Source organism: Camellia sinensis, chromosome 9, assembly GCF_055761805.1.
Source record: "Camellia sinensis isolate YWXY chromosome 9, ASM5576180v1, whole genome shotgun sequence".
In the NCBI taxonomy this organism is placed as follows: domain Eukaryota; kingdom Viridiplantae; phylum Streptophyta; class Magnoliopsida; order Ericales; family Theaceae; genus Camellia; species Camellia sinensis.
In genome coordinates this window covers 9,680,024-9,689,903 of record NC_138969.1, presented here as the reverse complement: position 1 = coordinate 9,689,903, position 9,880 = coordinate 9,680,024, and the positions used below count along the sequence as shown (strand labels likewise).

General features: G+C 32.2%; 1 protein-coding gene across 1 annotated transcript; it reads left to right on the top strand.

Annotated features, from left to right (window-relative positions):
* The first annotated feature begins 3,557 nt into the window (after positions 1-3,557).
* On the top strand, positions 3,558-7,105 carry LOC145799030 (uncharacterized). The gene is made up of 2 exons (XM_082888604.1): positions 3,558-3,942; positions 6,367-7,105. The coding sequence occupies exons 1-2, from the start codon at positions 3,765-3,767 to the stop codon at positions 6,816-6,818; spliced, it is 630 nt and encodes a 209-aa protein (XP_082744730.1). The 5' UTR covers positions 3,558-3,764; the 3' UTR covers positions 6,819-7,105.
* Positions 7,106-9,880: the final 2,775 nt, after the last annotated feature.

Genomic DNA, 9,880 nt, shown 5'->3' with positions numbered 1-9,880 from the left:
ATTAGTGCTTCTTCTTCTTCTCTCATCTCCTGAGCAGCTTCTGCTTCTGCTTTTCTTCTGCTCTCTACCATATTTCAATTTGCCTTTTACCACTATGCCATTAGCTATCTAGGCTGGTGCTTAATTTATAGCTCATAGAGTCGACTTTTAGTTTGTTCCTTGACTACATTATTCAATTAAACTGCATTTTGGATAATAAATGTGAGTAGAGATTTAGAAAGAGAAAGCGAAAATGTATGAAAAATATAAATGAGATATAGTTACATTTTACATAATTTTTCTCATTTTTCTTTTTAAATTTCTACATAAATTTATAAACCAAACACATCCTCAATATACTACATTATTGATTTTGTGTACATTACCCACCCACCAAATTTTGGAGTTTCCTAGGTTTTCTTTACCTTAGTCTTACGCTTTCTTTATTCTTTTGTTATCGTATAGTTGGGACAGATGCCACTGAAATCATCTAATTGGAGTCTTTTATTATTTTTTTATAAAATAAATTATATATTTTAATTCTTGTAATTTGGTCAAAATTTTACTTTGATTATTATAATTTCAAGAGAAAATTGTATTTTACTTTCTAAACTATGATTGAAAAATCAATTCAACCTTAATTCTTTTAATAATGATGTGATGAGGGTGTTAAAATTTTATATAGTTGAGTGTGTGATAAATAAAAAATTAACACTTAACCTAACATATCCTTATCATTATTAGTTAAATTAAAAGAATTTTATTAAGAGTTTCAAACATTTTTCTTTTCTATTTTATTATTTGAACTTTTTTTTCTATTACGATAAAAGATCTTTCTTTGATCTTTATATTACAATCTTGATAAAAGATCTTTCTTTGGTCTTGACTGAGAAAGATTTTATGGCTCAAAAATCTTCTTGATAAAAGATCATTTATTTTCTCAAACCTCACGATTCCAAGAAAGAAAAATAAATAAATAAAAGGAAAATGTCTCGTAACTCAAATTTTGTGGCTCAAAAGTGGCTCAAATGGCCAAAACGACGTCGTTTTGGCCATTTTTATGTTGTTCTGTACTCAAAACGACGTCATTTTGGCCATTTGAACCACTTTTGAGCCACAAAATTTGAGCTACGTAGCATTGACGGTCGCTTGTCCAGTACACAACCAACTGGCAAATGCTAAAAATTTATAATTTTAAATTCATAAATTCTTTTTCAAATATAGCAGTAAATTAGATAGTAAGGGCATTTTCAACGATGTATCAATTTTTTTTGTTCAATTTGAATAAAAATTTTATTTGATATTAAGTGCTCCAATGAAGGGTTTTAGAGTTTCATTAAACCACCGGTCGACCGGGTGGACAACTGGCGGGTCGATCGGCCAGTGTAATTTTTTTTAAAATTTTTGCCTTGAGGTGGTCATCCGAGGGAGACGACCGGACGGACATCCGGTGGTGAAAATCCAATGGCAATGAACAATGATTTGATAAAAGTCACATTAGTTCAGAGTTTGATGAAAGAAAAATGAAATCTTGAATTTGATACGTATTTGATAAAACCGTCGGAGCAGGTTTTGAAGCTATTTTTCATCAAAATTAAATTTGATGACAATTTTAGATAACCATTGGGGATAGTCTAAGTCAAGAAAAACAAAAATTTTCCTCAGATAAAATATGATATGAGTTAGGACGTAGCAAATTAAAAGTTAATATTTGTTATATTATATTATTGGGGTTAAATTGTAAACTTTTTATGACTCCGTTTGTTTGGGGTTATAAGAAGGGGATTAAGACTACTAATATCTTAGTATTACTAATACCTTGTCTGTTTTGAGAGATGACTTTAGGACTACTAATACCCTTAGGCCCCGTTTGTTTTAGGCTATAGAGAGGGTATTGGGACTAGTAATACCAAGGTATTACTAATGCCCTTGTTTGTTTGGAGAGATAGCCTTGAGACTATTAGTCCCTTGGTATTACTAATACCCTTGGAAGGGGGACTGGTAAGGAGGAGGTAGAAATGGTATTAGAAAATAGTGAGGGGATTAGAAATTTTTTTATTTTTTATATATTGGGAATTTTTTTAAATATAATGTCTAATTTTTTATATTTTTTTATTTATTTTATTATTTTATATAAAAATAATTTAACAATTTCTCATTATTAATCCCCTCACTATCAATCCCCTCCATTCTATTTCCCAAAACAAACAGGGCCTTAGGCCCCGTTTGTTTGGGATTATAGGGAGGGGATTGGGTTTGGTAGTGAGGAGGAGATTGAGAATGTGGTGTTTGTTTTGAGAGATAGGGAGGAAATTAATAATCCCTTGGTATTAGTAAGGAGGAGGAAGGGAGATTGGTAAGGAGGATGTAGAGATGGTATTAGAAAAATAGTGAGGGGATTAGAAATTTTTTTATTTTTTATATTTTTTATATATTGAGAATTTTTTTTAAATATAATGTTTAATTTTATATATTTTTTTATTTGTTTTATTATTTTATATAAAAATAATTTAACAATTCCTCACTATTAATCCCGTCACTATTATTCCCCCCACTAACAATCCCCTCGCTATTAATTCCCTCATTATGAATCCCTTCCATTCTATCTCTGAAAACAAACGGGGCCTTAGAAGGGGGATTCATAGTGAGGAGGTAGAGATTGTATTAGAAAAATAGTGAGGGGATTAGAAATTTTTTTATTTTTTATATATTGGGAATTTTTTAAAAAATATTAATGTTTAATTTTTATATTTTTTATTTATTTTATTATTTTATATAAAAATAATTTAACAATTTCTCACTATCAATTCCCTCACTATCAATCTCCTCCATTCTATCTCTGAAAACAAACAGGGCCTGAGTCTTAAATATTTTCCTTCACTTAATAATAAATAATGTGGACAGACAAAAATAGACCTAAAAAAAAAAAAAAACTGAGGGAGGGTGATTCATTTTACTGGAAATTTATTTCCTCCCAAACTGTACTCCTATCAATTTCAAACCCAAACTTTGATATTGTCAACTTATCCAATCACCTATTTAAATAGTGATCAATTTGACTCCAAGTGGGAAAAAATTTAAAAAATTATATTTTCACTTCAAATTTTAAATTATAGATCCAAATTCACTCATTCTTTTTTCCTCTCTCATCCAAACCACCATCTCTCCTCTATCAATCATACAGCTATCACCATTGCCACGACCACTGCCATGTCAGTGTACCACCTCTGCCACCACCAACCATTCTGAAAATTAAGAAAATTTATCAAAGATAAGATATATATCGATTCACAACAATCATACATAAATAATAAAATTCACTAATTCAAATTCAATAAATCCAAACAAACTAATTCAATTCAATTAATTTTCAAATCTATTTAATTGATACATATATATACATGATATGTGAACAATTTTTTTTATAGATATATATATATATATAGTAAATTTTCATTTTAATTTCTAACAAAGAATAAAATCCTAATTCAACTAAAATATTTTCATTTTAATAGAGTCATTTTCTAAAAGTGACACCTCCTGATATTGAAATTAAATCAACAAAGGTTCTCAAAAAAAAAAAAAAAAAATTAAATCAACAAAGAGACAAACCCTATATAAATGTGTATGAGTAGTATCCAGTGTTCTTCGCATTAACATCATCACCTAAACCCCTCACAGTTCATTTCCATTTCCATTTCCCTTTTTATCTCTTATCCATTATCGCCCAATCTACGACAACAACAACAACAATAGTCAAACCCCTCATTGTGATACACACTAAAATGGCATCATCTTCTCTAACTTTCCCTTCTCTGCAACTACAATTCCCTACACGAAGATCATCAAAACCATCCTCTCGTGACTCATTGTCCGTCCGATCACTGCCTCCGTGTCGGAAAAACCATCTGCACCGCCCACTTCCCCAACTTACTACCAACCTTTCGATCAGAAAAATCCCGGGTAACTACGGCTTCCCCTAACTTGATTGGTCCTCTCAAAAGATCGACTCGATTATTTCTGCAATCAAGGCAGAGACGGGTACTTCAAGTCTTGAGTCCAAAAATACCAATCAATGCTGTTTCTTCATATATTTAAAGTTTTGTTTTATTTTAATAAATTATTAATTTTTTATTAAAAAATATGAAAAAAATAGAGAGAGTGATATGATAATTTATAATAATTTTTTAATTAAAATGTATAGTTAACAAACGAGACCTTAGTGTCACTTTTATAAAATGGCTCTACTAATTCAAATATTTGAGTTGAATTTGTAAGAATATTATGGCCCATATGTCACATGTTTGTTTTATTTATTTATTTATTTATTTATTTATATTATATATATTTAATTAGTTTAATAGTTAATGCGTAACTGACGTCTGTTTACTATCTCATATGGTGGTTTCATGGGACCTTACAACTTCCCTGATGGTGGAAAGTTATAAGGAGTTACATTTGGATATGGGTCTAAGCCTATCTATATATATGTTTGTGGATAGAATATGTGATAGCTATCAAACACTGACGTTGTTTTGTGAATAGAATATGTGATAGCCATCAAACACAGGCGTTATTTTGTGAATAGAATAGGCTTGAAACTCTGTTCCTTTCACTTTTCCCATATGGTTCTGTAAAAGTGTTATGTGAATGAGATTTGTTTATACATTTAAGATTTGATCATTCAAGGATAAAGATTCAAAGGCTTGAACATCATGGCAGGAGGTATTCTTCTTTCTAAATTAAAATTATTTTAATTCTCACAATTGGTATCAGAGCCTCCTTCTGTTTGTTGTTCAACATTACTGTAATTTATGGAGGCCAAATCTTGTTAGATCACATTTTATTTTGTTTTCGTGTATGCTATCCATATAATATAATGGCCTGATCACTAGTACACTACTATGGCATAAGGAATTAGAGAACCAAAATTATTTTCAATTATTTTTCTCAATTTTAAAAATTCATGAAACTTGTTTATTTTAATTCTGCTGTTCGAAATTGATTCTGCAAGTGTGTAATGGTTTGGGGCATTTAGATTGGTTAATATCTATATGGGTATAAAGCATATCTTGTTGCGTAATTAAAAAAAAAAAAAAGGCAGAAGGAAGGATTGAATCACCGAATTGTTTCTGGTTTTTATTCATCATCTCTAATAATAGATTTCCAGTGGGATCAACTTTATTAAAATCTAAATTTTATTCTTTAAAAATCTATTTTTCTTTCCATTGATTTAGTGAATTTATATGTATAATAAACGTGGAAAGTAGCAGATGATCAACTTATATTGGGTTTTAATTGTGCAGATCACATTGATTTATAATTACTTCCTTTATTTTTGGACTTTTGTGATTATGGTTTTACTGTTGATCAAATACTATGCATCAGACAATTAGTCCTGTATATGTGGTTATGAGTAGATCAATATTTAGCCTTAACCTTTGAAACCTACGCCAGTTTAATTTATTGTTAAATATTATAGTAGGAATGACATGTTATGAAAGACATTTTATTGTAGTTGCATGTGAAAGTAATGAGCAAATTTAATTGAATTTCATACAGTGAATTATAACATGTTCTTTTATAATTTTTATAATTTTTGAGATTCATGGGCATGTTATCTAAAATAATGTAATATTATATTACATGAATTAAGGTAATTATTTATGCACTGAAAAATTCATGTGAAATAAGAGCATGTATACACTATGTGTTGGGCTTATGGAATTTATTTTAGTCCAATTTTTAAGCAAAATCTAGTATAAGGTTGAATTACATGTGTTTGGTCTTGGGATTTTTCATATGTTATTACTCTGATTGTATGTATTATACATCATGTGCATTAAAAGATTATGTATTTGTTGTGACTATAAGGATTTGCTCACATTAATAAATTATGCCATATTTAAAAATCTTATTTTGTTTTAAGAGTAGCCACAGCATCTTAAGACATAAAGATGTGATCCTTAGTATTTTGATCACATAAAGTTAAAAATTAATTTGGCATTTTTCATTGCAATTATGTTTTATAAATAATTTCTTGATCCCACAGGAAAGTAATTATTTATGAAATTTAATTAGAATAAGATAATGGATTGGGTATTAAAGGGATTGAACAATCTAAACCCACAGGTATGAGTTTTCTTTTTCTTAAATATTTTGGAACCCATTAGTCTTATTATAAAGTAATAGCAAATCTAATACAGTTTAGTGACCTCTACCCACATGAAGGTTTAGATTTGTTACTGAATTTGACATTGGTTGATTCAGACTATAACTATTGTTTCAAAGCATTAATAATGTTCTTGGTAATTGCAGTGATTTCTACCTCTGTACTATCTAATGAGTCTTCTTGTATTCCATTCTTGAACGGTGATAATTTTTCAGACTGGAAGGACAAAATCCTTCTAACATTAGGGTGCATGGACCTCGATCTGGCACTCCGTGTGGATGAACCTCCTGAACCCACGGACGAAAGTTCCGCTGCAGAAAAGAGTGCTTATGATAAGTGGAAGCGATCCAATCGCTTAAGCCTAATGCTCATAAATTCACATATTAGCCAGAGCATTAGGGGCTCAATCTTACCATCTGATAAGGTCAAGAACTACATGAGGGGTATTGAAGAGCAATTTGTTAGTTCTGACAAAGCATTGGCAAGCACCCTAATGAACAAACTATCAGGAATGAAGCATAACAATTCTAGGAGTGTGCTTGAGCACATTATGGAAATCAGAGACATTGCAGCTCGTCTTAAGTCCTCAGAGATTGAGAAGAAAGGTAATCTCATATCTCTTGTGTGTTATGAATCTAATTTTGTTAATACTCATCAATATGATTGATGGATTGATTCGGGTTCTACAATTCATATTGCTAATACCATGCAAGGCTTCCTCAGCCTAAGGAAACTGACGGGAAGTGAACAAGGCATCTATTCGGGCAATGGGATACGTTCACACGTCGAAGCTGTTGGAACTTTCAGACTTGTTTTAAAAAATGGCTTTGTTTTGGATCTTGAAAACGCTTTTTACATTCCATCTTTTTCAAAAAACTTAATTTCTGTTTTTAGACTAATACCATTTGGATTTGAATTTCAGTTTGTTGGTGCAAATTTTAGTTTGTTTAAAGACTCTGTTTCTGTAGGATTTGGTACTTTAATGAATGGTTTGTACAAATTAAATCTAGATCCTGTTTTTGAACAAAATCTTTTGATCTTGCATGGTGATATTGGCATTAAGTGTAATATTGTTGATGAGTCCTCCTCTATTCTTTGGCATAGGAGATTGGGACATATCTTTATTGAGAGAATAAAGAGGTTGGTTAATGATGAAGTCCTTCCGACTCTTGATTTTACCAACTTTGGTACTTGTGTGGACTGCATAAAGGGAAAGCAGACCAACAAGACCAGTAAAGGTGCCAAAAGAAGTGAGGAAATTCTTGGAATCATACACACTGATATTTGTGGACCATTTACTCCACATTGTCTGAATGTTTAGAGATATTTTATCTCATTTATTGATGACTTCACACGATACATGTATCTCTACCTCTTGTTTGATAAGGCCGAGGCACTTGATGCCTTTAAAGTTTATAAAACAGAGGTAGAGAAACAAACAGAAAAGAAAATTAAAATTGTGAGGTCAGACAGGGGTGAAGAATATTATGGGAGGTACATAGAATTGGGACAATTACCAGGTCCATTTGCTAAGTTCCTTAAGGAAGAAGGCATTATTGTACAATATTCAATGCCTGACACACCACAACAAAATGGTGTTGCTAAAAGAAGGAACCGAACACTTATGGACATGGTAAGGAGCATGCTTAGTTATTCTAATGTGTTTATAAATTTATGGAGTGAAGCTTTGAAACCGCTGTGTATATCTTAGACAGGGTTCCATTCAAGGTTGTTCCCAAAACACCGTTTGAGTTATGGAAAGGATGGAAGCCAAGTTTAAGACACCTACACGTTTGGGGTTGTCCAGTTGAAGTGAGGGTGTATAACCCACATTTAAAGAAATTGGACCCCAGAACAGTTAGTGGTTTTTTCATAGGCTATGCGGAAAACTCCAAGGATTACAGATTTTATTGTCCTTTAAATTCACTTAGAATTGTTAAAGCCAGAAATGCTAAGTTTATTGAGGAAATTGACCCTAGTGGGAGTTACCCTTGAAAGATAGAGTGGAAGGAATCACGGGATCCGAATACAACACTCATGAATATAGGTGAATTGGTTGTCTTTCAAGATAATCAACCTGATATCCTTGAAAATCAACAAATTCAAAAACTTCCACCACAAGAGGAACAAGTCAACATAGAGCCTGTAGCTCAAGTCCCAATTGAGACTGCAGAATTAAGAAGATCCTCACGAGTCAGAAAGTCAGCAATTTCTGGTGATTATTTTGTATACTCAATGGAGTCTGATTTTGACATCGGACCTAAAGATGATCCTATTTCATTTTCCAATACCATGAATATGGATGATTCTAAATTATGGTATGATGCCATGAAGGAATAGTTTGAATCTATGGCTAAGAATCAAGTTTGGGAAATTGTCGAGTTCCCTAAAGGAGTTAAAGCGGTTGGCTATAAATGGGTCTATAAGACCAAGAAAGACTCAAATGACAATGTCGAACGATATAAAGCCAGACTCGTAGCTAAAGGTTTCACTCAAAGAGAAGGCATTGATTATCATAATACATTTTCTCCGGTTTCAAAAAAGGATTCATTTAGAATTGTCATGGCATTAGTGGCTCATTTTGATTTAGAGCAACATCAAATGGATGTGAAAACGACATTTTTAAATGAGGATCTTGAGGAAGAAGTATACATGAACCAACCTGAAGGTTTTTGTTTTGATAAAGATAGTCACTTAGTTTGCAAGCTCAAGAAATCCATATATGGACTAAAACAAGCTTCCCGACAGTGGTATTTAAAGTTCCACAATGTTATTACTTCATATGGTTTTACGGAGAATGTTGTGGACAACTATATATCCCTTAAGGTTAGTGGGAGCAAATACATTTTTCTAGTTCTATATGTGGATGACATTTTACTTGCATCTAATGATTTGGGATTGTTGCATGATACTAAACAATTTCTTTTCCAAAATTTTGAAATAAAGGATAAGGGTGAAGCTTCTTATGTCATTGGCATAGAGATTCACAGAGATAGGTCCAAAAGGACATTAGGACTGTCTCATAAAGCCTACATTGAAAGAGTTTTGGAGAAATTCAAGATGAGTGATTGCACTCCTAATGCAGCGCCCATTTTAAAGGGTGACAAATTCAGGTTAAATCAATGTCCGAAAAATGATTTGGAAAAGGAACAAATGGTTAGCATTCCCTATGCGTTTGCCGTAGGCAGTTTAATGCATGCTATGGTTTGTACATGACCTGACATTGCATTTGCAGTTGGGATGCTTGGAAGATACCAAAGTAATCCAGGAATGGAACATTAGAAGGCTGCAAAGAAAATCATGAGGTACTTAAAGGGAACCAAGGATTACATGCTTACTTACAAGCATGTTGACTGTCTTGAGGTGGTTGGATATTCAGACTCGGATTTTGCGGGTTGTCAAGATTCCAGAAAATCCACTTTAAGATATGTCTATCTGCTAGCAGGCGGTGCTGTTTCATGGAAGAACGCCAAAGAGACGATAATTGCATCGTCAACAATGGAAGCAGAGTTTATAACATGCTTTGAAGCAACCTCATAGGCAATTTGGTTAAGGAATTTTATCATAGGGTTTCGAATTGTGGATTCAATTTCTAGGCCATTAAAGGGTTATTATGATAATTCGGCTGCGGTTTTCTTCTCTAACAACAACAAAAGTGGTAGCCGAAGCAAGCATATTGACATAAAGTATCTTGTTGTTCAAGACCGTGTTAAGAAGCAAGAAGTCAGC

Excerpts from the sequence above, each read along its gene's own strand:
- LOC145799030 (XM_082888604.1), top strand. The coding sequence starts at position 3,765 with ATGGCATCATCTTCTCTAACTTTCCCTTCTCTGCAACTACAATTCCCT. Across the intron at positions 3,943-6,366 it reads TTCGATCAGAAAAATCCCGG|ACTGGAAGGACAAAATCCTT; the intron begins GTAACTACGGCT and ends ATAATTTTTCAG.